Below are 25,578 nucleotides of genomic sequence, written 5' to 3'. Positions count from 1 at the left end.
CAGACACTGTAGGGACAAGCCACACAGGTCCTATAGGAGCAGGAGCTACAGACCCTATAGGGGTCAGACACTGTGAGGGACAGGCCCCACAGGTCCTATAGGAGCAGGAGCTACAGACCCTATAGGGTCAGACACTATAGGGACAGGCCCCACAGGTCCTATAGGAGCAGGATCTACAGACCCTATAGGGTCAGACACTATAGGGGACAGGCCCCCACAGGTCCTATAGGAGCAGGAGCCACAGACCCTATATAGGGTCAGACACTGTAGGGACAGTGCCCCCCACAGGTCCTATAGGAGCAGGAGCTACAGACCCTATAGGGTCAGACACTATAGGGACAGGCCCCGGCCTATAGGGAGCAGGAGCTACAGACCCTATAGGGTCAGACACTATGGGAACAGGCCCCACAGGTCCTATGGGGTGCAGGAGCTGTAAGAGCAGGAGCTACAGACCCTATAGGGTCCCACAGACACTATAGGGACAGGCCCCACAGGTCCTATAGGAGCAGGGCTTCTGATCCCTATAGGGTCAGACACTGTAGGGACAGGGGGGCCCCTACCAGGTCTCTCCTACTAGGAGCAGGAGCTACAGACCCCTATAGGGTCAGACACTGTAGGGACAAGCCACACAGGTCCTATGGGAGCAGACTGGGAGCTACAGACACTAGGGTCAGACACTGTGGGGACAGGCACAGATCCTATAGGAGCAGGAGCTACAGACTCTATAGGGTCCAGACACTGTAGGTACAGGCCCCTACAAGGTCCTATAGGAGCAGCAGCTACAGGTCCTATAGGAGCAGGTGCTATGGGGGCAAGACCTACAGACCCTATGGGAACAGGAGCTACAGACCCTATAGGGTCAGACACTGTGGGGACAGAGCCCCACAGGTCCTATAGGAGCAGGAGCTACAGACCCTATTGGGGTCAGACACTGTGAGGGACGAGGCCCCTACAAGGTCCTATAGGAGCAGGAGCTACAGACCCTATAGGGTCAGACACTTGTAGGGATTTCAGGCCCCACAGGGTCCTATAGGAGCAGGGGAGCTACAGACCCTATAGGGTCAGACACTGTAGGGACAGGCCCCACTGAGTCCTATGAGGGGGGAGCTACAGACCCTATAGGGGTCAGGACACTATAGGGGACAGGCCCCACAGGTCCTGTAGGAGCAGGAGCTCTTTGACCCTATAGGGGTTAGACACTGTAGGGACAGGCCCCTACAGGTCCTATAGGAGCAGGAGACTGGGCCCTAAAGGGGTCAGACACTGGAGGACAGGCCCCAGCGGGTCCTATAGGAGCAGGAGCTACAGACCCTAATGGGGTCAGACACTGTAGAAGACAGGCCCCACAGGTCCTATAGGAGCAGGGGCTACAGACCCTATAGGGTCAGACACTGTAGGGACAGGCCCCACGGGTCCTGGGAGCAGGAGCTACAGACCCTATAGGGTCAGACACTGGAGGGACAGGCCCCACCCAGGTCCTGGGGAGCAGGATCTACATCCAGACCCTCATGGGGTCAGACACTATAGGGACAGGCCCCACAGGTCCTATAGGAGCAGGAGCTACAGACCCTATAGGGTCAGACACTGCTCAGGGACAGGCCCCCACAGGTCCTATAGGAGCAGGAGCTACAGACCCTATGGGGTCAGACACTGGAAGGGACGTCTGCGCACAGGGTCCTGGGGGAGGAGGATCTACAGACCCTATGAGGGTCAGACACCTATAGGGACTGGAGGCCGCCTCCAGGTCCTATAGGAGCAGGAGCTACAGACCCTATAGGGTTAGACACTTGTAGGGACAGGCCCCTACAGGGTCCTATAGGAGACAGGAACTGCAGACCCTATAGGGTCTAGACACTGCAAGGGACAGGCCCCACAGGTCCTATAGGAGCAGGAGCTACAGACCCTATAGGGGTCAGACACTGGGAAGACAGGCCCCACAGGTCCTATAGGGAGCAGGAGCTACAGACCCTATAGGGGTCAGACACTTGCTGTAAGGACAGGCCCCACAGAGTCCTATAGGAGCAGGAGCTACAGACCTGCTGGGGTCAGACACTGTGAGAGGACAGGCCCCACAGGGTCCTATGGCGGCAGGAGCTACAACCCTATAGGGGTCAGACACGTAGGGGATGCCCCACAGGGTCCTGGGGCAGGAGCTTCTAGAACCCTATAGGGTTAGACACTGTAGGGACAGGGCCCCTACAGGTCCTATAGGAGACAGGAACTACAGACCCTATAGGGTCAGACACTGGAGGGACAGGCCCCACAGGTCCTATGGTGCAGGAGCTACAGACCCTATAGGGTCAGACACTGTAGAGACAGGCCCCACAGGTCCTATAGGGAGCAGGAGCTACAGACCCTGTGGTCAGACACTGGAGGACAGGCCCCACAGGTCCTATAGGAGCAGGAGCTACAGACCCTGGCCAGGTCAGACACTGTAAGGGACAGGCCCCACAGGGTCCTATAGGGAGCAGGAGCTACAGACCCTATGGGGTCAGACACTATAGGGACAGGCCTGAGTCCTATAGGAGCAAGGAGCTACAAGACCCTAGGGGTCCAAGACACTGTAGGGACAGGCCCCACAGGTCCTATAGGGAGCAGGAGCTACAGACCCTATAGGGGTCAGACACTGTAAGGACAGGCCCCACAGGTCTATAGGAGCAGGCAGCTACAGACCCTATAGGGTCAGACACTGTGGGGGACAGGCTTACAGGTACCAGGAGCAAGGGAGCTACAGACCCTATAGGGTCAGACACTGTAGGGACAGGCCCCACAGGTCCTATGAGGGCAGGAGCTACAGACCCTATAAGGACAGACCCTATAGGCGCAGGCACTACAGACCCTATAGGGAACACGAGGCCTACATAGGAACGAGCCCTACAAGACCTACAGGGGCCAGAACTACAGGACCGCGACCTACAGACCCCATAGGGACAGACCCTATAGGGACAGACCCTACAGGGGCAGGACCTACAGGGTCTATAGGGGCAGGCCATAGGGGCAAGGTACGGGCCCTACAGAGGCAGGAGAGGTTACAGGGGCAGGAGCTAGCAAGACCTATAGGTGCAGGAGCTATAGAGCAGGAGCTACAGACCCTGGGGTCAGACACTGTAGGGACAGGCCCCACAGGTCCTATAGGAGCAGGAGCTACAGACCCTATAGGGTCAGACACTGGGATAGGGACAGGCCCCACAGGTCCTATAGGACCTGCAGGATCTACAGACCTATAGGGTCAGACACTATAGGGACAGGCCCCACAGGTCCTATAGGAGCAGGAGCTACAGACCCTATGGAGGGTCAGACACTGTAGGGACAGGCCCCACAGGAGTCCTATAGGAGCAGGGGCTACAGACCTATGGGGTCAGACACTGGAGGGACAGGCCCCACAGGTCCTATAGGAGCAGGATCTACAGACCCTATAGGGTCAGACACTATAGGGAGCAGGCCCTACAGGGGCAGGTCCTATGGGGGCAGGAGCTACTAGATCCCTATTGGTAGGGTTAGACACTGTGGGGACTGAGCCTACCAGGTCCTATAGGAGCAAGGAACTACAGACCCTATAGGGGTCAGACACTGGAAGGGACAGGCCTACAGGTCCTATAGGGAGCAGGAGCTACAGACCCTATAGGGTCAGACACTGTAGAGACAGGCCCCACAGGTCCTATAGGAGCAGGAGCTACAGACCTATAGGGTCCAGACACTGTAAGGAGCAGGCCCCACAGGTCCCTATAGGAGCAGGAGCTACACAGACCTTACAGGTAGGGTCAGACACTGTGGGGACAGGCTTCCCACAAGGTCCTATAGGAGCAGGAGCTACAGACCCTATAGGGTCAGACACTATAGGGGACAGGGCCCACACAGGTCCTATAGGGAGCAGGAGCTACAGACCCTATAGGGTTAGACACTGTAGGGACAAGGCTGAGGTCCTATAGGAGCAGGAACTACAGACCCTATAGGGTCAGACACTGGAGGGACAGGCCCCACAGGTCCTATGAGGTGCAGGAGCTACAGACCCTATAGGGTCAGACACTGTAGAGACAGGCCCCACAGGTCCTATAGGGAGCAGGAGCTACAGACCCTATAGGGTCAGACACTGTAGGGACAGGCCCCACAGGTCCTATGGGGAGCAGGAGCTACAGACCCTATGAGTCAGGTTCTACTGGAGGGACAGGCCCCACAGGTCTATAAGGGAGCAGGATCTACAGACCCTATAGGGTCAGACACTATAGGGGACAGGCCCCACAGGTCCTATAGGAGCAGGAGCTGGGCCCTATAGGGTCAGACACTGATAGGGACAGGCCCCACCATGAGTCTATAGGAGCAGGAGCTACAGACCCTATAGGGTCAGACCTGTATAGGACAGGCCCCACAGGTCCTATAGGGAGCAGGAGCTACAGACCCTATAGGGTCAGACACTGTAAGGGACAGGCCCCACAGGTCCTATAGGAGCAGGAGCTACAGACCCTATAGGGTCAGACACTATAGGGACAGGCCCCACAGGTCCTATGAGGAGCAGGAGCTACAGACCCTATAGGGTCAGACCCTATAGGCGCGGAGCACACAGACCCTATAGGAACACGAGAGCTATAGGAACGAGCCTACAAGACCTACGGACCCCATAGGGACAGACCCCATAGGGACAGACCCTATAGGGGACAGACCCTGAGGCCCCTATCAGGTGCCCCGGGGGGGTGGGGGGGGGGGAAGAAGAAGACCCCCCGCCCTTTTAACAAAGTAAAAAAAGGCGAGGAATGAGCCCAAAAGCGCAGCCCCGCGCCCCCCAAGCGCCGCCGATCCCGCAGGGCCCCACCGCGGCCATATGGCCCCCCGGGGGGCTAACCCTGCACACGTCCCATTATGGGGGGGGCTGCCCCCCCCCGGGGCATTACTGGGGGGGGGGGGGGGGACATGGGCACGCTGCCCCCACCCCAAAAAAGAGCCGTGGGAGGGGTGCCCGGGGGGGAGTGGAAAAAGCCATCGAGCGACCCACATCGGGGTTAATTAACGGAGCTGCTAATGAGGGCGGGGGGGCGGGGGGCCGGGGGGTGAGGGGGATGGGGGGGGGGGGAGTGGAAAAGGGGAGGGGGGGACCGGGGTTGGGGGGGCTAAAAGGGGGAGCTGGGGGGGTAAAAGGGGGGTAAAAAGGGGCTGGGGGGCCTAAAAGGGGGGGGGGGGGGTAAAAGGGGGCTAAAGGGGGGCTGGGGGGGTAAAAAGGGGGGTAAAAGGGGGCTGGGGGGCTAAAAGGGGGCTATAAGGGGGCTGGGGGGGTAAAAAGGGGCTAAAGGGGGCTAAAATGGGGTCTAAAAGGGGGCAGGAAGCTAAAAGGGGAGCTAAAGGGGGCTGGGGGGGTAAAAACGATGCTGGGGGGCTAAAAAAGGGTCCTAAAATTGGGGGGGGGGGGCTAAAAGGTGCTGGGGGGGGGGGTCCAAAGGGGCTGGGGGTCCAAAAGGGAGCTGGGGGGGTCGGGGCTAAAAAAAGGGGGCGTCTGTGTGGATCCCCCCCCCAGCAGGATTCCCCCCCCCCAATTTCCGTGCCCCCCCCCCACACATACCGGCCCCTGGGAGCGCTCAGGGCAGCAGTTGGGGGGGGGGCCGCCCCCCCCAGCACGCCGCCCCCCCCAGCAGCAGCAGCACCCCCACAAAGCCGGGGGGGGCCGCGGGGGGCGCCCCCCCCGAAGCGGGGCCGGGGCCGCGGCCGCGGGCGGGGGGGGGGGCAGCGGGGGGGGGGGGCGGCCGGGGGGGAGCTCCGGGGAGCTCAGGAGAGATCTGGGGGGCGGGGGGGGGGGGAAGGTGTCAGGGGGGTGCTGGCCCCCCCCAAATCCCCCACCTCAAATCCCCCTCACCCCCAAATACCCCCAACCCCCACACACACCCATAAATCCCCCCTTGCTCCCCAAATCTCCCCCTCACTCCCCAGACCCCCCCAACCCCCCTTACACCCCCAAATCCCCCCTCTTCCACCCCAGCACCCGCCCCACAGCCCCCTCTTACGCCCCCAAAAGCCCCCCCTTTACGCCCCCAAATCCCCCCAAACCCCCTTTACCCTTACAGCCCCAAATCCCCCCAACCCCCCTTACACCCCCCTCCCTTACACCCCAAATCCCCTTACACCCCCCAACCCCCCCTTGATCCCCCCTTTACCCCTCTTACACCTCCAAATCCCCCTTGCCCCCCCTTAGCCCCCCAAACCCCCTTACACCCCTTCACCCCCCTTACACACCCCCCTTACCCCCCCATATTCCCCCCTTTATCCTTCTTACACCCCCCAAATCCTCCCTTTTACCCCAAATCCCCCCTTACACCCCAAATCCCCCTTACCCCCCAAATCCCCCCTTACCCCCCCAACCCCCACCCTACACCCCCCGATTCCCCCCAAATCCCCCCTTGCCCCCTACCCCCCTTACACCCCACCCCCCCCCCCCCCCTAACCGCCCCCTTATCCCTCTGACAACCCCCAAATCCTCCCTTTACACCCCAAATCCCCCTTACCCCCCAATCCCCCCGTACACCCCCCAACCCCCACCCTACACCCCCAATTCCCCCCCAACCCCCCTTACACCCCAAATCCCCCCCTTATCCCTCTTACACCCCCCAAACCCCCCCCCCAAATCCCCCCAACCCCTCCCAAATCCCCCCCAACCCCCCCAATTCTTTCCCTTACGCCCCAAATCCCCCCTTACCCCCCCTTGCCCCCCCATCGCACCGGGGGGTCCCGCAGGCGGGCCCGCAGCTGCCCAGGGCCCGGCTGAGGTTGCGCAGGGTGCCCTCCAGGCGGGCGTTGTCCCCCGCAGCCCCGCAGCGCCTCCCCCAGCTCGAAGGGGCCCCCCGGCCCACAGCAGGGCCAGCAGCAGGGCCAGCGCGCCCCACGGGGCCATGGCGTGACCCCCCCACCCATCGACACCCCCTAGCAGGGCCACCGCCACGCATGGCGACGGAGACGAGGGGGGGCTTTGGCAGACCTAAACCCAACTTTGGGGGGGTTAACCCAAATCTGAGAGGCTGACCCCATTTGAGGGGAGTTTTGACCCAAATCAGAAGGGGTTGACCCCAATTTGGGGGTTTTTCAACCCAAACAACCCAAATCTGAGAGGGTTGACCTAATTTGGGGTGTTTGACCCAAATCTGAGGGGGTTGACCTAATTTGGGGGGTTTCGACTAAATCTAAGGGGGTTGACCCCAATTTGGGGGTTTCAAATCAGAGGGGGCTATTTGGGGGTTTCAACCCAAATCAGAGGGTTTTCGGCCAAATCTGAGAAGGCTGACCCCATTTTGGGGGCTTTCAACCCAAATCTGAGGGGGTTGACCCCAATTTGGGAGGTTTTGACCCATATCTGAGGGGGTCAACCCCAATTTGAGGGGTTTTCACCCAAATCTGAGGGGTTGACCCTAATTTCAGGGGTTTGACCCAAATTAGAGGGGGCCGACCCCAATTTGGGGGTTGACCCAAATCAGAAGGGGGTCAACCCCCAATTTGAGAGGGTTACGACCCAAATCTGAGCAGGCTGACCCCATTTTGGGGGCTTTCGACCCAAATCTGAGGGGGTTGACCCCAATTTGAGGGTTTCAACCCAAATGGGAGGGAGCTGACCCCAATTTGGGGGCTTTGACCCAAACCTGAAGGGGTTGACCTCAATCTGAGGGGGTTTCACCCAAATCTGAGGGGTTGACCCTCAATTTGGGAGGGGTTAACCCAAATCTGAGGGGGTTGACCCCAATTTGGGGGTTTCAACCCAAATCAGAGGGGGGTCTCACCCCAATTTGGGGGGTTTCGACCCAAATCAGAGGGGGCTGACCTCAATTTGGTGGGTTTCAACCCAAATCTGAAGGGGTCAACCCCAATTTGAGAGGGTTTCAACCCGAACGGGACAGAGCTGACCCCAATTTGGGGTGCTTCTGACCCAAACCTGAAGGGGTTGACCCCAATTTGAGGGGGCTGACACCAATCTGGGGGGTTTCCACTCAATTTTGGGAGGGTTGACCCTAATTTGGGGGGTTTTGACCCAAATCAGAGGGGACTGACACCAATTTGAGGGGGTTTTGACCCAAATCTGAGAAGGCTGACCCCAATTTGGGGGTTTGACCCAAATCTGAGGGGGTTGACCCCAATTTGGGGGGGTTGACACCAATTTGGGGGGTTTTGACCCAAATCAGAGGGGTTTCGACCCAAATCTGAGCAGGCTGACCCCATTTTGGGGGGTTTCGACCCAAATCTGAGCAGGCTGACCCCATTTTGGGGGATTTCGACCCAAATCAGAGGGGGTCAACCCCAATTTGAGAGGGTTTCAACCCAAATGGGAGGGAGCTGACCCCAATCTGGGGGCTTCCGACCCAAACCTGAAGGGGTTGACCCCAATCTGAGGGGGTTTTGACCCAAATCTGAGGGGGTCGACCCTAATTTGGGGGGTTTTGCCCCAAATCTGAGGGGGCTGACCCTCCCCCGCGCAGCCCAAGGAAGCCGAAGGCTCCTTCCGAAAGGGGAGGCGGAAATTGCCGAGCGGGTAGGCGGAAAAAGCCGAGCGCGGGGTGGGCGGGGCGAGGGGGTGGGCGGGGAGTGGAGAAGCGGGGCGGGGATTGGCGGGCGGAGATTGCCGAAGAGGGGCGGAGCCGAAGGCCCCTTTCCGAAGCGTTGGCGGAGATTGCCGAGCGCTGACGGAGAGAGCCGAGCGCAGGGAGCCGAAGCCGGGCGGAAATCCCCGAAGCTGATCGGAGATTCCCGAAGCCTGGCGGAGGTCCCCGAAGCGAGGCGGACATTGCCGAAGAGGGGCGGAGATTGCCGAAGCGGGTGTATCCGGCGCCGCCGCACGCGCCGCGCTCCTTCCGTTTCCGGCGGCGGTAGCGAGCGGAGGTGCGCGCGTGGCTCCGGCCGGGACTAGGCCGCGGCGGCCCGGGGGGCCCGAGGCGGGCCCGGGGCGGTCCCGGGGGCTCCGGGGGATCCGAGGGGGTCCGGGGGGCGTGGAAGGGGATGGGGGAGGGGCTCGGGGGGCTCCGGGGGGGTGGGGAGGCGGGGGGGGACCGGGGATCGGGGTAGGCCTCGGGGAGCGGGGGGGGGGGATGGGGGGGCTGCGGGGCCTGGGGGTCCGGGGGGGTCCCGGGGGGGGTCCCGGGGATCGGGGGGGGGGCTTCGAGGGGTTGGGGGGGGGGGGCTTTGGGGCTGAGGGGAGGGGATCGGGGGACGGGGAGGGGCCTAAAAGGGGCTGGGGGAGGGGTTATCGGGCCCGGGGGTGGTCTCGGGGCTTGGGGGGGGTCCTGGGGGGTCCCCGGCAGCCCCGGGTCACCGCCACCCCCCGCAGGCGCGATGTCGGCCCACCTGCAGTGGATGGTGGTGCGGAACTGCTCCAGCTTCCTCATCAAGCGCAACCACCAGACCTACAGCACCGTGAGTGCCCCCTGCTGCCCCCCCCCCCCCCCCCCGGCCCGTTATCTGCCCCCCCCGGGCCCTCAATGTGCTCCCCCCGACCCTTATTGCCCCCCAGACGTCTCCTTCCCTGCCCCAGTCTTTCATTGCGCCCCCCCAGCCCGTTATCGTGCCCCCCAACCCCTCAATTCGCCCCCCCAGACCCCTCCTTCCCCCAACCCTTCATTGTGCCCCCCAGGCCTCTCAATTTGCCCCCCCCCAGACCCCTTATTGCCCCCACACCTCTGTTTCCCCCCAAAATCCTTCACTGTGCCCCCCCAGCCCATTATTGTGCTCCCAGACCCCCTCCTTTTGCCCCCCGGTCCCCTTCTTTTGCCCCCCTGAACCCTTATTGATCCCCAGGCCTCTCTTTTGCCCTCCCCAGCCCATTATTGCCCCCCCTGACCCCTCAATTTGCCCCCCAGCCCCTCAATTTGCCCCCCCGCCTCGTCCTTCCCCCCAGATCCCTCCTTTCCTCCCCTGATCCTCCACTGCGCCCTCCCAGACCCCTCCTTTGCCCCCCAGCCCCCCATTCCGCCCCTCCAACCCCTCCTTTCGCCCCCCACACCCTCATCACCCCCCCCCCGAATTATTTCCCCCCCCCCAGGAGCCGAACAACCTCAAGGCCCGCAACTCCTTCCGCTACAATGGCCTCATCCACCGCAAGACAGTCGGCGTCGAGCCGGCGGCCGACGGCAAAGGCGTGGTGGTGGTGCTGAAGAAGCGGGCAGGTTGGGGGCCCCCCCCCGGCTATTTTTGGCCCCCCCGGCGTTATTTTGCCCCCCCAAACCCTTTATTTCCCTGTTTTTAGGTCAGCGGAAGCCGGCCACCTCCTATGACCGCATCACCATCAACAGGAACGCGCGGGCGACGCTGAGCAGCCTGCGCCACATCATCCGCAAGAACAAGTACCGGCGGGACCTGCGCATGGTGAGGGGGGGCCGGGGGGGCATTTAGGATCCGGGGGAGGTATTTTGGGGGCTGGGGGGTGATTTGGGGGTCCTAGGGGCCACTTTGGGGGTCCTAGAGGTTGCTTTGGGGGCCTGGGGGGGCCATTTGGGGACTGGGGGAGCGATTTGGGGGTCTGGGGGCCCATTTGGGGGCTGGGGGGGGCATTTGGGGGTTGGGGGGGTGATTTGGGGGTTGGAGGGATGATTTGGGGGTCCTAGGGGCCAGTTTGGGGGTCTTAGATGTTGCTTTGGGGGTTGGGGGGCATTTGGGGCCGGGGGGCCCATTTGGGGGCTGGGGGGCATTTGGGAGTCTGGGGGAGGTATTTTGGGGGTTGGAGGGATGATTTGGGGGTCCTAGGGGCCAGTTTGGGGGTCCTAGAGGTTGCTTTGGGGGTCGGGGGGGGCATTTGGGGGGTCGGGGGGCGTTTTGGGGGTCCTAGAGGCTGACTTGGGAGTCTGGGGGGGCAATTTGGGGGGTGCTGGGGGGCAATTTGAGGGCTGGGGGGCCATTTGTGGGGTCCTAGGGGCTGCTTTGGGAGCCCTAGAGGCAGATTTGGGGTCCTGGGGGTGATTTTGGGGTCCTGGCTGCGGATTTGGGCATCTGGGGGGCGTTTTGGGGCGGAGGGGGGCAATTTGGGGGCTCGAGGGGGCGATTTGGGGGTCCTGGGGGGCGATTTGGGGTCCTGAGAGCCAATGGGGGAGATCTGGGGGGGTGATTTGGGGGTCGGGGGGGGCAATTTGGGTGTCCTAGGGGCTGAATTTGGGGTTGGGGGGGGCAATTTGGGGGGTCCTGGGGGCCACGTGTGGGCGTTGGGGAGGGAGATCGAGGCGCAGGAGGGGGATTTTGGGGCCGGGGGGGGCAACTTAGGGTTTGGGGAGGGAGATTGGGCTGGGGGGGCAATTTGGGGGTCTGGGGGGCACATTTGGGGGTCTGGGGGGCAATTTGGGTGCCGGGGGGGCACGTTTGGGGTTTTGGGGGGGGTATCAGACCCTAGAACTCATCGGGGTGCTGAGCACGGCCTCAGGCTCCCGAGAGGGTGCAGGATTAATCCGGGGGCCTCTGGGGGGTCCTGCCGTGCCCCCCCCGTGTTCGTGTCCCCCCTTAATATTTCGTGTCCCCCCCCCAGGCCGCGCTGCGCCGCGCCAGCGCCATCCTGCGCAGCCAGAAGCCGGTGGTGGTGAAGAAGAAGAGGGCGCGCGCGGCGGGCTCCCTGAGCCCAATAAAAGGCTTCTGCGACCCCCCCGGCCTGCCTCCATTTCTTCCCGGGGGGGCAGCAGCAGGCGCCCCCCCCTTGCAAAGGCTCCTGATCCTTTCCTGGGCCTGGGGGGGCGGATTTGGGGGCTGGGGATTGGGGTTAATCCCCAAAAGGGGGGAATTTGTTGCACAATGGCCCCCCCTGCGTGATTCTGAGGGGGGGGCACAGCCCTGCTCAATCTTTACCCCCCCCCAAATAATTTTTATAAGGGGGTCCCAAAAAATCTTATGGGGGTCACAGAGGTGCTACAGGGGTCCCCCCCAAAAAAACACCCAAGGATGTGGGATTCTGCTTTATTGACATCAATTCACACGTGCCCCCCCCCTCCCAGAGCCCCCCCGACCCCAAAACCCCCCCAGATCCCCGGGGGGGCCCAGAATTTGGGGCGCCCCCGTTTATTTTTTGGGCTCGTACTGGATGAGGCGCATGATGGCGTCGTTCTTCATCACGCCGTCGATGAACTCGCCCTCGGCGATCTTGTCTGGGGGGGGGGCATAAAATAAAAACGGGGGGTTAAAAAAATGGGGAGGGGGCAGGGAATAAGGAGGGGGGCAGAAAATGGGGTGGGGGGGGTCAGAAAGTAAGGGGGGAGAAAATTGAGTTAAAAATGCGGGTTTTGGAGGATCCTGAAGGGTTTGCTCCTGGGGTTGGGGTGCGGGGGAGGTTTGGGGGGCCGCGGGGGGATTTTGGGGTGCGGGGGGGGGGTCGAAGAAAATGGGGGGGGTAGGAAATAGAAGGGGGGGGTCAAAAATGGGGTGGGGGGGTCAAAAAATGGGGTAAAAACGGGATTTTTAGGAGGATGCCGAAGGGTTTTCTCGGGCGTGCAGGGGTTGGGGTGCGGGAGGGGGGATTTGGGGGGGCCGGGGGGGATTTCGGGGTGGGGGGTGTCAAAAAATGGGGAGGGGGCACGAAATAAAGGGGGGGGCCGGAAAGTGGGGAGGGTGGCAGAAAATGGGGTAAAAAATGGGGTTTTTGGAGAATCCTGAAGGGTTTGCTCCTGGGGTTGGGGTGCGGGGGGGGATTTTAGGGTGGGGGGGGTCTACAAAAATAGGGAGGGGGCAGGAAATAGAAGGGGGGGGTCAAAAAATGGGGGGGGTCAGAAAGTGGGCGGGGGGCACAAAATGGGGTAAAAAAGGGGTTTTTGGAGGATGCTGAAGGGTTTTCTCGGGGCGTGCAGGGGTTGGGGTGCGGGGAGGGGGGATTTGGGGGGGCCGGGGGGGGGATTTTGGGGTGCGGGGGGGTGTCAAAAAAATGGGGAGCGGGCACAAAATAAACGGGGGGGGGGGTCAAAAAATGGGGTGGGGGGTCGGAAAGTGGGGGGGGGCAGAAAATGGGGTAAAAAATGGGGTTTTTGGAGGATCCTGAAGGGTTTGCTCCTGGGGTTGGAGTGCGGGGGGCGGATTTTGGGGTGGGGGGGTCGAAAAAAATAGGGAGGGGGTAGGAAATAGAAGGGGGGGGTCAAAAATGGGGTGGGGGTCAAAAAATGGGGTGGGGTGGGTCAAAAAAATGGGGTAAAAAAACAGGGTTTTTGGAGGATGCTGAAGGGTTTTCTCGGGGCGTGCAGGGGTTGGGGTGCGGGGAGGGGGGATTTGGGGGGGCCGGGGGGGATTTTGGGGTGCGGGGGTGTCAAAAAAATGGGGAGCGGGCACAAAATAAACGGGGGGGGTCAAAAAATGGGGTGGGGGGTCGGAAAGTCGGGGGGGCAGAAAATGGGGTAAAAAATGGGGTTTTTGGAGAATCCTGAAGGGTTTGTTCCTGGGGTTGGAGTGCGGGGGGGGGGATTTGGGGGGGCCGGGGGGGGGGATTTGGGGGGGGGGGGGGGTCGAAAGAAAAGGGGAGGGGGCAGGAAATAGAAGGGGGGTCAAAAATGGGGTGGGGGGGTCAAAAAATGGGGTAAAAAACTGGGTTTTGGAGGATGCTGAAGGGTTTCCTCGGGGTGTGCGGGGGTTGGGGTGCGGGGGAGGGGGGATTTGGGGGGCCGGGGGGGGATTTCGGGGTGGGGGGGTGTCAAAAAAATGGGGAGGGGGCAGGAAATAAACGGGGGGTCAAAAAATGGGGTGGGGGTCGGAAAGTGGGAGGGGGGCAGAAAATGGGGTAAAAATGGGGTTTTTGGAGAATCCTGAGGGGTTTGCTCCCGGGGTTGGAGTGCGGGGGGAGGTTTGGGGGGATTTTGGGGTGCGGGGGGGGATTTGGGGTGCGGGGGGGGGGTCGAAAAAAATGGGGAGGGGGTAGGAAATAGAAGGGGGGTCAAAAATGGGGTGGGGGGGTCAAAAAATGGGGTAAAAAACTGGGTTTTGGAGGATGCTGAAGGGTTTCCTCGGGGTGTGCGGGGGTTGGGGTGCGGGGAGGGGGGGATTTTGGGGTGCGGGGGGGGATTTGGGGTGCGGGGGGGATTTGGGGTGCGGGGGGGTCCGGTACCGTTCTCCCCCTTGTTGAAGTAGGCCCAGAGTTTGTCGGCCCGCTTCTGGGGGCTGTCCTCGTCCTCGGGCAGCTGCTTGCGCTCCTCCTCGGGGATCATCTTGAAGATGGCCTTTTTTTTGGGGGGGGGGGGGCACACAAATTGGGGGGGGGGGCACACAATGAGGTCAGCACACCCCGCTGCCCCCCCCCCCCCCAGGGGTCACCCAGTCCTGTGGGTGCCCCTAATCCCCCCAAAATCCTCCCCCCCCCAAAATCAGCTTAGCCCCGTGCTAATTTTACCGGGGGGCAATTAGCTCCTGCCCCCCCCCTCGTTTTTTTCCATCATGGATTAACCCGGGGGGGGGGGGCGGATTTAATTACCCTGATGGGGGGGAATCCAATTAGCACTAAGCCCTGGGGGAGCTAATTCTGTTCCCCCGGACCTCCTGGTGTGGTGGGATTGGGGGGGGGGAGGAAAGGGCCTATTGCCCCCCCCCCCGGGACCCTCTGATGGGGTTGGGACCCCATTTTTTTGGGGGTGGGGGGCTACTGGGGTGCTGGGACCCATTCTTATGGTGGAGCCCCCCCACCCATGGGACCCCCCCACCCCAAAGACCTTTTGGGGTGCCAGGACCCCTTCCATAATGCCCCCCCCATTCCACAATGGGACCTCAGTGCCCCCTAGGACCTTTTGGGGGTGACGGGACCCCCCCCCAATTCTACTATGGGACCCCCCCACACATTTCATAATGGGACCCCATTGCCCCCCAGGACCTTAGGGGGGGGGGGGCAGGACCCCCATTCCATGATAGCCCCCCCATTCCACAACAGCCCCCCTTGCCCCCCCAGCACCTTTTGGGGTGCCACGACCCCCATTCCACGTGGGGTGCCCCATTGCCCCAAAGCCCCCCTTGCCCCCCAGCCCCCCAAGCCCTTCTGGGGTGATGGGACCCCGTTCCATTATGGGACCCCCCCCCTTGCCGCCCAGCACCTCCTTGCCCCCCAGGACCCTATCGGTTGACAGGACCCCACTCCCCATGGGGTGCCCCATTGCCCCCCGCCCCCCAGCTCACCGTGATGCTCTCCAGCACCTCCTGGGGTGCCAGGACCCTACCCCATTATGGGACCCCCTTGCCCCCCAGCACCTCCTAACCTCCCCCAGGACCTTATGGGGTGATAAGACCCCCCACTCCCCATGGGGTGCCCCACTGCCCCCCCTCGCCCCCAGCTCACCATGATGATCTCCAGCACCTCCTGGGGTGCCAGGACCCTATCCCATTGTGGGACCCCCTTGCCCCCCAGCACCTCCTTGCCTCCCAAGAACCTTATGGGGTGATGAGACCCCACTCCCATGGGGTGCCCCCCCTCGCCCCCCCCAGCTCACCGTGATGATCTCCAGCACCTCCTGGGGTGCCAGGACCCCATTCCATTATGGGACCCCCTGCCCCCCAGCATCTCCTAACTCCCCCCAGGACCTTATGGGGTGATAAGACCCCCCCACTCCCCGTGGGGTGCCCCATTGCCCCCCCCCCCGCCCCCCCAGCTCACCGTGATGCTCTCCAGCACCTTCTGGGGTGCCAGGACCCCATTCTACCATAGAACCCCCCCTTGCTCCTCAGCACCTCTTAACCCCCCCAGAACCTTATGGGGGTGATGAGACCCCACCCCACATGGGGTGCCCCACTGCCCCCCCTCGACCCCCAGCTCACTGTGATGATCTCCAGCACCTGCTCGGGTGCCAGGACCCCATTCCATTATGGGACCCCCCCCCTTTGACTCCCCCAGCACCTCCTTGCCCCCCAGGACCTTATCAGTTGATAGGACCCCACCCACGTGGGGTGCCCCATTGCCCCCAAGCCCCCCTTGCCCCCCAGCTCACCGTGATGATCTCCAGCACCTCCTGGGGTGCCAGGACCCTATCCCATTGTGGGACCCCCTTGCCCCCCAGCACCTCCTTGCCTCCCAAGAACCTTACGGGGTGATGAGACCCCACTCCCATTGCCCCCCCTCGCCCCCCCAGCTCACTGTGATGATCTCCAGCACCTCCTGGGGTGCCAGGACCCCATTCCTTTATGGGACCCCCTGCCCCCCAGCACCTCCTAACTCCCCCAGAACCTTATGGGGTGATGAGACCCCCACTCCCCATGGGGTGCCCCATTGCCCCCCCCCCCCCCAGCTCACCGTGATGCTCTCCAGCACCTTCTGGGGTGCCAGGACCCTACCCCATTATGGGACCCCCCTTGCTCCCCAGCACCTCCTAACCCCCCAGGACCTTATGGGGTGATGAGACCCCACTCCCATTGCCCCCCCGCCCCCCCCCAGCTCACCCTGATGCTCTCCAGCACCTCCTGAGGTGCCAGGACCCCATTCCATTATGGGACCCCCCTGCCCCCCAGCATCTTCTAACTCCCCCAGGACCTTATGGGGTGATAAGACCCCCCCCACTCCCCACGGGGTGCCCCATTGCCCCCGCCCCCCCCCAGCTCACCGTGATGCTCTCCAGCACCTTCTGGGGTGCCAGGACCCCCTTCTACCATAGAACCCCCCCTTGCTCCTCAGCACCTCTTAACCCCCCCAGAACCTTATGGGGGTGATGAGACCCCCACCCCACATGGGGTGCCCCATTGCCCCCCTTTGCCCCCAGCTCACTGTGACGATCTCCAGCACCTCCTGGGGTGCCAGGACCCCATTCCATTATGGGACCCCCTGCCCCCCCCCCCCCCAGCACCTCCTTGCCCCCCAGGACCTTATCAGTTGATAGGACCCCATTCCACGTGGGGTGCCCCATTGCCCCCAAGCCCCCCTTGCCCCCCAGCTCACTGTGATGCTCTCCAGCACCTTCTGGGGTGCCAGGACCCTACCCCATTATGGGACCCCCTTGCTCCCCAGCACCTCCTAACCCCCCCAGGACGTTATGGGGTGATGAGACCCCACTCCCATTGCCCCCCCTCACCCCCCCAGCTCACCGTGATGATCTCCAGCACCTTCTGGGGTGCCAGGACCCTATCCCATTGTGGGACCCCCTTGCCCCCCAGCACCTCCTTGCCTCCCAAGAACCTTATGGGGTGATGAGACCCCACTCCCCATGGGGTGCCCCATTGCCCCCCCTTTGCCCCCCCCAGCTCACTGTGACAATCTCCAGCACCTTCTGGGGTGCCAGGACCCTACCCCCATTATGGGACCCCCTTGCTCCCCAGCACCTCCTAACCCCCCAGGACGTTACGGGGTGATGAGACCCCACTCCCATTGCCCCCCAGCTCACCGTGATGATCTCCAGCACCTCGCTCTTGCTGACCTCGCCGTTGCGGTCGACGTCGAAGAGCGAGAAGGCCCACTCGAGCTTGAGGTGGGTCTTGCCGGAGGAGGTGAGGTGCAGGGCGATGATGTACTCCCGGAAATCCAACGTCCCGTCGTCGTTGGTGTCGAAGCTGCGGAAGACGTGGCGGGCGTAGCCCTGGGGCTCCGAGTTGGGGAAGAACGTGCCGTAGATGCGCTCGAACTCGGCGCGCCGGATGCGGCCGTCGGGGCACTGCCGCTGGAAGCCCTCGTACCAGCGGCACAGCTCCTCCTCCGAGTAGCGGGTGCTGGCGCGCAGCTCGGCCAGCACCTCGCGGGACAGGGCCCCGCTGCGGCTGTTCCCCATGGTCCCCCCCGCCCCTCCCGGGGGCAGGTGGTGCCGGACTGGTAGTTATAGGCCTGGGGGGGATTAGAGACGCCCCCCCTTGTCCCGGTAGTTATAGGGCTGGTAGTTATAGGGCTGGTAGATATATAGGGGTGGCAGTTATAGAGCTGGGGGGATTAGTGCCCCCCTGTCCCGGTAGTTATAGGCTGTGGAGGGGGATTAGTGCCCCCCCGTCCTGTAGTTGTAGGCCTGGGGGGATTAGTGACACCCCCCCCCCGTCCTGGTAATTATAGGGCTGGTAGATATAGGCCTGGGGGGATTAGAGACCCCCCCCCCCTTTGTCCTGGTAGTTATAGGGCTGGTAGGTATAGGGGTGGTAGTTATAGAGCTGGGGGGGGGGATTAGTGCCCCCTGTCCCAGTAGTTATAGGCTGTGGAGGGGATTAGTGCCCCCCGTCCTGTAGTTGTAGGCCTGGGGGGATTAGTGACCCCCCCACCCCCTTGTCCCGGTAGTTATAGGGCTGCTAGGTATAGGGCTGGTAGATATAGGGGTGGTAGTTATAGAGCTGGGGGGGATTAGTGCCCCTGTCCCGGTAGTTATAGGCTGCGGAGGGGGATTAGTGCCCCCGTCCTGTAGTTGTAGGCCTGGGGGGATTAGTGACCCCCCCCCCCCCGGGTCCTGGTAATTATAGGTCTGGTAGATATAGGGCTGGTAGGTATAGGCCTGGGGGGATTAGTGACACCCCACCCCCTTGTCCCGGTAGATATAGGGCTGGTAGATATAGGGGTGGTAGTTATAGAGCTGGGGGGGATTAGTGCCCCCCCGTCCTGTAGTTGTAGGCCTGGGGGGATTAGAGACACCCCCCCCTTGTCCCGGTAGTTATAGGGCTGCTAGGTATAGGGCTGGTAGATATATAGGGGTGGTAGTTATAGAGCTGGGGGGGATTAGTGCCCCCGTCCCGGTAGTTATAGGCTGTGGAGGGGGATTAGTGCCCCCCCGTCCTGTAGTTGTAGGCCTGGGGGGATTAGTGACCCCCCCCCCTTGTCCTGGTAGTTATAGGGCTGGTAGATATAGGGCTGGTAGGTATAGGGGTGGCAGTTATAGAGCTGGGGGAAGTTAGTGCCCCCTGTCCCAGTAGTTATAGGCTGTGGAGGGGATTAGTGCCCCCATCCTGTAGTTGTAGGCCTGGGGGGATTAGTACCTGTAGTTATAGGCCTGGGGGGATTAGTGACCCCCCCCTTGTCCTGGTAGTTATGGGGCTGGTAGATATAGGGCTGGTAGATATATAGGGCTGGTAGTTATAGAGCTGGGGATTAGTGCCCCCCTGTCCTGTAGTTGTAGAGCTGGGGGGATTAGTACCAGTAGTTATAGGCCTGGGGGGGATTAGTGACCCCCCCCCCCCTTGTCCTGGTAGTTATAGGGCTGGTAGGTATAGGGCTGGTAGATAGAGGGCTGGTAGATATAGGCCTGGGGGGGATTAGTGACCCCCCCCCCTTGTCCCGGTAGTTATAGGGCTGGTAGGTATAGGGGTGGTAGATATAGGGGTGGTAGTTATAGAGCTGGGGGGGATTAGTGCCCCCCTGTCCCGGTAGTTATAGGCTGTGGAGGGGGATTAGTGCCCCCCGTCCTGTAGTTGTAGGCCTGGGGGGATTAGTGACACCCCACCCCCTTGTCCCGGTAGATATAGGGCTGGTAGATATAGGGGTGGTAGTTATAGAGCTGCGGAGGGGATTAGTGCCCCCCCCGTCCTGTAGTTGTAGGCCTGGGGGGATTAGTACTGGTAGTTATGGGCCTGGGGGGATTAGTGACCCCCCCCCCTTGTCCTGGTAGTTATAGGGCTGGTAGATATAGGGCTGGTAAGTATAGGCCTGGGGGGATTAGTGACCCCCCCGCTTGTCCTGGTAGGTATAGGGCTGGTAGATATATAGGGCTGGTAGGTATAGGCCTGGGGGGGATTAGTGCCCCCCCTTGCACTAGGAGTTATAGGTCCGGTAGTTATAGGGCTGGTGGTTATAGAGCTGGGGGGGATTAGTGCCGCCCTGTCCCGGTAGTTATAGAACTGGGGGGGGGGATTAGTTACTCCCCCCTTGTCCCAGAAGTGATACGTCTGGTAGTTATAGGCCTGGGGGGATTAGTGACCTCCCCCCCCCCCGCCGTCCCAGTAGCTATAGGCCGCAGGGGATTAGTGCCCCCCTGTCCTGGTAGCTATAGGTCCAGTACTTATAGGCCCAGTAGTTATAGGACTGGGGGGGGGGGGATTAGTGCCCCCCATCCCAGTAGTTATAGGCCCGGTAGCTATAGGTCCGGTAGTTATAGGCCTGGGGGGGGATTAGTGACCCCCCTGCCCTGGTAGTTAAAAGGCCACAGGGGTTTTGTGCCCTCCTCGCCCCCCCCGGCCTGGTAGTTATAGGCCTGGGGGGGATTAGTGACACCCCCCCACACCCCTTGTCCCAGAAGTTATAGGTCTGGTAGTTATAGGATTGGGGGGGGGGAATTAGTGGCCCCCCAGTCCTGGTAGTTACAGGCCCAGTAGTTATATGCCTGGGGGGGGGATTAGCGACCCCCCCACACCTTGTCCCAGCAGTTACAGGCCTGGTAGTTACAGGTCCAGTATTTATAGGCCCTGGGGGGGGGAATTAGTGGCCCCCTCCCTATCCTGGTAGTTAAAGGTCTGGTAGTTACAGGCCTGGGGGGGTATTAGTGACCCCCCCCCCAGGGGGAGAAGGGGATGGGGGAGGTTAAGGGGGGTGGGGAGTAATGGGGCTGATCCCTGCTGTTGTGCCGTGTGAGGTGGTGGTGGAGGGGGGTTGGGGGGGGGGGGGAATAGATGCTGAGAGCCCCCCGGATAGGCATTGAGAGACACCCCCCCAATAGACATTGAGAGACAACCTCCCCCATAGACATTAAAAGACCCCCCTGACATTAAGACCCCCCAACAGACATTGAGAGCCCCCCAATCAAATATTAATGGTGATCCCCCTTTATATAGGCGTTAAGAGAGGACCCCCCCCCATAGAGAACCCCATAAACAGACATTAAGAGCCCCCCAAATGTACCAGTAGAGAACCCCCCCATAGACAGACCCCCCATAAATACACATTAATAACCCCCCTGAGACCCCCCCCATTAACAGACATTAATTTACACCCCCCGAGACCCTCCGACTAATTAATGAGACCCCCCGAGACCCCCCCTTAAATAGCCATTAATAGCCCCCCCAATAAAATGCCATTAATAGCCCTCCCTCCCCCTCCAAATCTCCCCCAAGCCCTCCCCCCCCCGCCATAACTCTTATGTAATTGCCCCCCCCCCCCGGGGGCAATTAGTGCCTCTTAATCAGCAGCACGTGCAGGGGCAGGGCTGGACCCTGACCCCCCCCCCGACCCCCCATCACATGACAGCCCCCGTCCCACGCAGGGCAGCAGATGGCAGCCCCCAGTAAGGCGCATTAACGTCGGGGCCAGTTAATCAGCGCCGATTAATCAGGGCCCGCTAATTAGGAGGTCACAAACAGCGGGGAAGAAGCGGAACTACAACTCCCAGCATGCCCCGGGGGCGGCGCCGCCACGGCGGCGGACGGAGGGGAGGCCGCGGGGCCTCATGGGAAAGCGAGTCCGGTAGGGAACCGCGCGGCCCCCGGGGGCAAATCCACCCCCGGGGGTAATTCCCCCCCCAGGGGCAGATTTTGCCCCCCCCCGGGGTAGATTTAACCCCCCCCTCAGGGGGTAGATTTTGCCCTCCCCCCATTAAACCTGATGGAAGACACAGGGCAGCGCTAGAAAAACAAATGCCTTTAATAGGTCGCGGCGTGGAATTATCATTTTTTTTTTGTCCTTTTTTTTTTTGGCTTTTTTTTATAATTTAAATAACTTAAAGAAAAAAAAAAGGAGAAGGGGGGAAGAAACTGACCCCCCCCCTCAAAAAAACACCCAAAACCACCCCCCCAAACCAAAAAAAAAAAAAGATTAGTAGGTGGGAAAAGGGACAGTTTATTCGCACCCCTGGCTTATGGGGGGGGGGCGCAAAGGAGCAGCCCCCTGCATCCCAAATATTTAGGACCCCCGGGGGTATTTAGGGGTATTTTGCCCCCCCCCGGGGGGTATTTGGGGGGTATTTGCCCCCCCCCCTAGAGCCTCCGCAGCGCCCGCTTCTTGTCCGTCTTCTTCTTGGCCGCCAGCTTCTTGTCGCGGTCGCCGGCGTGCTTCTTGGCCATGGGGCCCTCGGCGAGGGGGGACACCCCCGGGGGGCCGAAGTGGAAGCGGACGAGTCGGGGGCGGCTCGGGGGCCCCCCGGGCCGCTGGGGGCGGGGGGGGCGGCGGCGGCGACGGGGGGGGCTGAGCGTGGATCTCGGTGAGCAGGCGGGCGCGCGCCGCGTACTCCTCGTAGTTCTCCAGCAGCAGCCGCCCGGCCTCCTCGTTGAGCGCCGACTCCGGGTTGGGGTGGATCAGGAGGCATTTGATGGTCTGGGGAGGGGGGCGGGCGGGGGGGTTAGTCGGGCCCCCCCCCAACGCCTGGACACCCCCCTGTAAATATAGCCCCCCCCCGAAAGCGGGGGACCCCCCGAAAGGGGTGGCACCCCGCTGAGCGCGCCCGTCCCTCCCCACCGCCTGGGTGCAGCAGCAGCGGGGTGGGGGGGGGACAAAAAATACTAAATTAGTGCCCCCCCCGCGGCCCCCCATAAATATATCCCCTCCCCAAGTGTGTAGGACCCCCAAGTGTGTAGGACCCCCCCAAAAGTGTAGGACCCCCTAAAAAGTGAGGGACCCCCCAAAACAGATGGCACCCCGCTGAGCGTGCCCCATCCCTCCACACCTCCTTGGTGCAGCCGTAGTGGGGTGGAGGGGGGGGACACATCAAAAATAATTAATTAGTGCCCCCCCCGCGGCCCCCCCGACAAATATATCAACCCCCCAAATGTGCAGAACCCCCCCAAAGTGTAGGACCCCCCAAAAAGTGAGTGGGACCCCCCCCAAAACGGGTGGCACCTGCTGAGCGCGCCCCATCCCTCCGCACCTCCCGGGTGCAGCAGCAGCAGGGTGGGGGGGGACATAAAAAATAATTAATTAGTGCCCTCTCTGCGGCCCCCCCGCAAATATATCTGCCCCCCAAGTGTGTAGGACCCCCCAAGTGTGTAGGACCCCCCCCAAAAAGTGAGGGACCCCCCCCCCAAAACGGATGGCACCTGCTGAGCGCACCCCGTCCCTCCGCACCTCCCGGGTGCAGCCACAGCAGACTGTGTGTGTGTGTGGCGGGGTGGGGGGGGGGGGCACAAAACCTAATTAATGAGCGCCCCCCCCGCGGCCCCCCTCACCAGCAGCACGTGCCGCAGCCCCAGCTCGGCCTTCCAGTCCCTCTTGAGGACGTTGACGCAGATCTCGCCGCCGGGCCCCACGTTGGGGTGGAAGATCTTGGTGAGGAAGAATCCCTTGGGGGGGGCGGCGGGGAATTCCTTCCCCAGCACCAGCTTCATGCGGAACAGCCCCCCCGCGTAGGGGGTACCTTCTAGGGGGGGGGGAAATAATGAGGGGGGGGTCCTCAGCTCGCTGGGGCCCCCCCCAAAAGAAGGGTTTGGGCTCACCGGGGCCCTCGATGGTGACCTGGACGTCGGTGACGTCCTCCTCGTTGGGGAAGAGCTTGATGCCCGCGGGGGGGTCGGACGTCAGCGTGGACACCTCCTTGTAGAGCAGGCGCAGGGTGTGGGGGGGCAGGTTCTCCACGTTGGAGGTCTGGGGGGGGCAAAAAATTAAAGGGGGGATTAATTAGGGCGGGGGGCGGAAATTGGGGCGTGAGGGGGAGAAAACGGGGTATGGGGGGGATTGGGGGGAGAAACTGGGGTATGGGGGGGGGGGGGTGGGGTGGGGGGGCAGGTTCTCCACGTTGGAGGTCTGGGGGGGGCAAAAAATTAAAGGGGGGATTAATTAGGGCGGGGGGCGGAAATTGGGGCGTGAGGGGGAGAAAACGGGGTATGGGGGGGGGATTGGGGGGAGAAACTGGGGTATGGGGGGGGAAATTGGGGTGGGGGGGGCAGGTTCTCCACGTTGGAGGTCTGGGGGGGGCAAAAGTTAAAGGGGGGGGGGATTAACTACGGCGGGGGGGTGGAAATTGGGGTGGGAGGGCAGAAATTGGGGTGGAAGGGGGAGAAATTGGGGTATGGGGGGAAATTGGGGTGTGGGGGGGCAGGTTCTCCACGTTGGAGGTCGGGGGGGCAAAAGTTAAAGGGGGGTGATTCATTACGGTGGGGGGCGGAAATTGGGGTGGGAGGAGGGGAGAAAACGGGGCATGGGGGGGGGAATTAGGGGAGGGAGGGGGAGAAACTGGGGTATGGGGGGGCAGAGGGGGCAGAGATTAGGGTGGGGGGGGCAGGTTCTCCACGTTGGAGGTCGGGGGGGGCAAAAAGTAAAGGGGGGGATTAATTACAGTGGGGGGATGGAAATTGGGGTGGGAGGGGAGAAAATGGGGTATGTGGGGGAATGGGGGGGAGGGGGAGAATTTGGGGTGTGGGGGTGGGGGGTTGGGGTGGGGGGGGACAGCTTTTGGGGACCCGTTCATCTCCCCCCCCCCAAAAAAGGCAAGGGGATAAAGGACTAAAGGACCCCCCCCCAAGCACCCTATTGCCCCCGGCTCCCTACTGCCCCCTGCACCTTATTGCCCCCCCTTGCACCCTATTGCCCCCCCATACCCTATTACCCTCCTTGCACCCTATTGCCCCCCCCCGCACCCTATTACCCCCCGTTCACCCTATTTATTGCCCCCCGAAATACCCCCCCTTTACCCTATTGCCCCCCTGCACCCTGCTGGCCCCCCTCACACCCTATTACCCCCCTTGCACCCAATTACCCCCCTGCCCCCTAATACCCCCCGACCCTACTGCCCCCCCATACTTTTGCCACCCCCCCTCCCAAAACCAGCCTGACACTGGGGGGAGGGCATGGGGGGGGCTCCTGACCCCGAATTATTCTCGGGGGGGTGTGTGGGGGTGTCCCGGTGAGTCCCCCCCCCCGCACCCACCTGCCAGGCTCCACCGCGGGGCTCCTGCAAAATAACGGGGGGGGGGGGGGGGTCAAAAGTGTCCCCCGCCCCCCTCAAAATATCCCCCAACCCCCCCCAAAAGTCCCCTCCCCCCCCCCAGAAAGTGCCCCCCTCCCCCCAAAAAGTGCCCCCCCGTTAAAGAGCCCCCCCACCTCCCCCAACCCCCATCCCTGCCCCCCCCCCGGGGGCTCTCTCTGACCCCCCCGGCCCCCCAAAATTGGGGGGGGGATTTTGGGGACCCCCCTCAAGCCTCAATGAGGGGGAAGGGGAGCAAGAGGGGGGCCAGGACCCCTTTTCCCGCCCCCCCAGGCTAGGCCCGGCCTAGGCCTGCACTCACCATGGCGCCGGGGCCGCCCCCGGGGCGGAGCCGCCGGGCCCGGGGTTCTCGGGGAGGTGTCCCGGAGGGGGGGCAGAGACCGGGGAGACGCCGGGGGGGGCCGCGGGCCGCCGCCCCCCCCCCGCGCTGCTCCCGCCGGTGCGCGGCGCAGCGCCCGCTCCCTCCGCCGCCGCCCGCCCGCCGCGCTGAGGCGCCGCGCGCGGAGGGGCCGGCTTTTATCACCTCGGTCCCCGCCGGCCACGCCCCACGCGCTTCGGAGGCCAATCGGAGGAGGGGGTGGCGAGGCTGCGCGGCTCCGCCCCCGCCGCCGGGGGAGCGGGCCAATGAGGAGAGGGGGTGGAGGAGGGAGCTGAGCGGGGATTGGTGGAGAAAGCCGAGCGGCGGGCGGAAGTGGGGGGGCGGGGTTGGCGGAGTAACGGTCGGCGGAAAGGGGCGGGGCGCCGCGTTTGAAACGGCGGACGGGCAGGCGCGGCGGCCAATGGGAGGCGGCGCGGAGGCGGGGCTGCGAGCGAGAGGGCGGGGAGGCGGGAGGAAGCGCTGAGCGACAGCCCGGGCAGCCAATCAGAAGGCGGGGATCGCGGATCGGCCTCACCG

At 62.5% G+C, this 25,578-nt stretch overlaps 4 protein-coding genes across 4 annotated transcripts in view; 1 reads left to right on the top strand and 3 right to left on the bottom strand.

The window, feature by feature from the left end:
* The window catches only part of NDUFA3 (NADH:ubiquinone oxidoreductase subunit A3), a 95,389-nt gene that overhangs the window by 12,118 nt on the left and 57,693 nt on the right, over positions 1–25,578 (bottom strand). The gene's annotated exons all lie outside the window — the stretch shown is intronic.
* Positions 8,693–11,795, top strand: LOC136789368 (large ribosomal subunit protein eL28). The gene is made up of 6 exons (XM_066989417.1): positions 8,693–8,841; positions 9,287–9,372; positions 9,998–10,121; positions 10,202–10,320; positions 11,468–11,694; positions 11,753–11,795. Exons 2-6 carry the CDS (start codon positions 9,292–9,294, stop codon positions 11,793–11,795), a joined length of 594 nt encoding a protein of 197 aa, XP_066845518.1. The 5' UTR covers positions 8,693–8,841; positions 9,287–9,291.
* LOC136789420 (visinin) lies at positions 11,951–17,869 on the bottom strand. Its single transcript, XM_066989480.1, has 3 exons — positions 17,259–17,869; positions 14,015–14,126; positions 11,951–12,077 (listed from the first exon to the last, which is right to left on the bottom strand). The coding sequence occupies exons 1-3, from the start codon at positions 17,637–17,639 to the stop codon at positions 11,992–11,994; spliced, it is 579 nt and encodes a 192-aa protein (XP_066845581.1). The 5' UTR covers positions 17,640–17,869; the 3' UTR covers positions 11,951–11,991.
* LOC136789418 (ubiquitin-conjugating enzyme E2 S-like) lies at positions 21,395–25,184 on the bottom strand. Its single transcript, XM_066989478.1, is given in 6 exon segments — positions 21,395–21,955; positions 21,957–22,081; positions 22,930–23,120; positions 23,197–23,344; positions 24,627–24,650; positions 24,985–25,184. Coding segments are annotated over 6 exon segments (702 nt in total). The 5' UTR covers positions 24,988–25,184; the 3' UTR covers positions 21,395–21,744.

Source organism: Anser cygnoides, unplaced genomic scaffold, assembly GCF_040182565.1.
Source record: "Anser cygnoides isolate HZ-2024a breed goose unplaced genomic scaffold, Taihu_goose_T2T_genome scaffold_44_1, whole genome shotgun sequence".
Taxonomy (NCBI): Eukaryota; Metazoa; Chordata; class Aves; order Anseriformes; family Anatidae; genus Anser; species Anser cygnoides.
This window is presented reverse-complemented; position numbering and strand designations above follow the sequence as displayed.

What these genes read in the sequence shown, in the direction of transcription:
- LOC136789368 (XM_066989417.1), top strand. Translation starts at nt 9,292, where the DNA reads ATGTCGGCCCACCTGCAGTGGATGGTGGTGCGGAACTGCTCCAGCTTC. An exon ending in GGTGCTGAAGAAGCGGGCAG is followed by an intron (nt 10,122 to 10,201) that starts GTTGGGGGCCCC and finishes CCCTGTTTTTAG; the next exon opens with GTCAGCGGAAGCCGGCCACC. An exon ending in TTTGGGGGCTGGGGATTGGG is followed by an intron (nt 11,695 to 11,752) that starts GTTAATCCCCAA and finishes CGTGATTCTGAG; the next exon opens with GGGGGGGCACAGCCCTGCTC.
- LOC136789420 (XM_066989480.1), bottom strand. Translation starts at nt 17,639, where the DNA reads ATGGGGAACAGCCGCAGCGGGGCCCTGTCCCGCGAGGTGCTGGCCGAG. An exon ending in AGGTGCTGGAGATCATCACG is followed by an intron (nt 14,127 to 17,258) that starts GTGAGCTGGGGG and finishes CCCAAAAAAAAG; the next exon opens with GCCATCTTCAAGATGATCCC. An exon ending in CTTCAACAAGGGGGAGAACG is followed by an intron (nt 12,078 to 14,014) that starts GTACCGGACCCC and finishes CCCCCCCCCCAG; the next exon opens with ACAAGATCGCCGAGGGCGAG.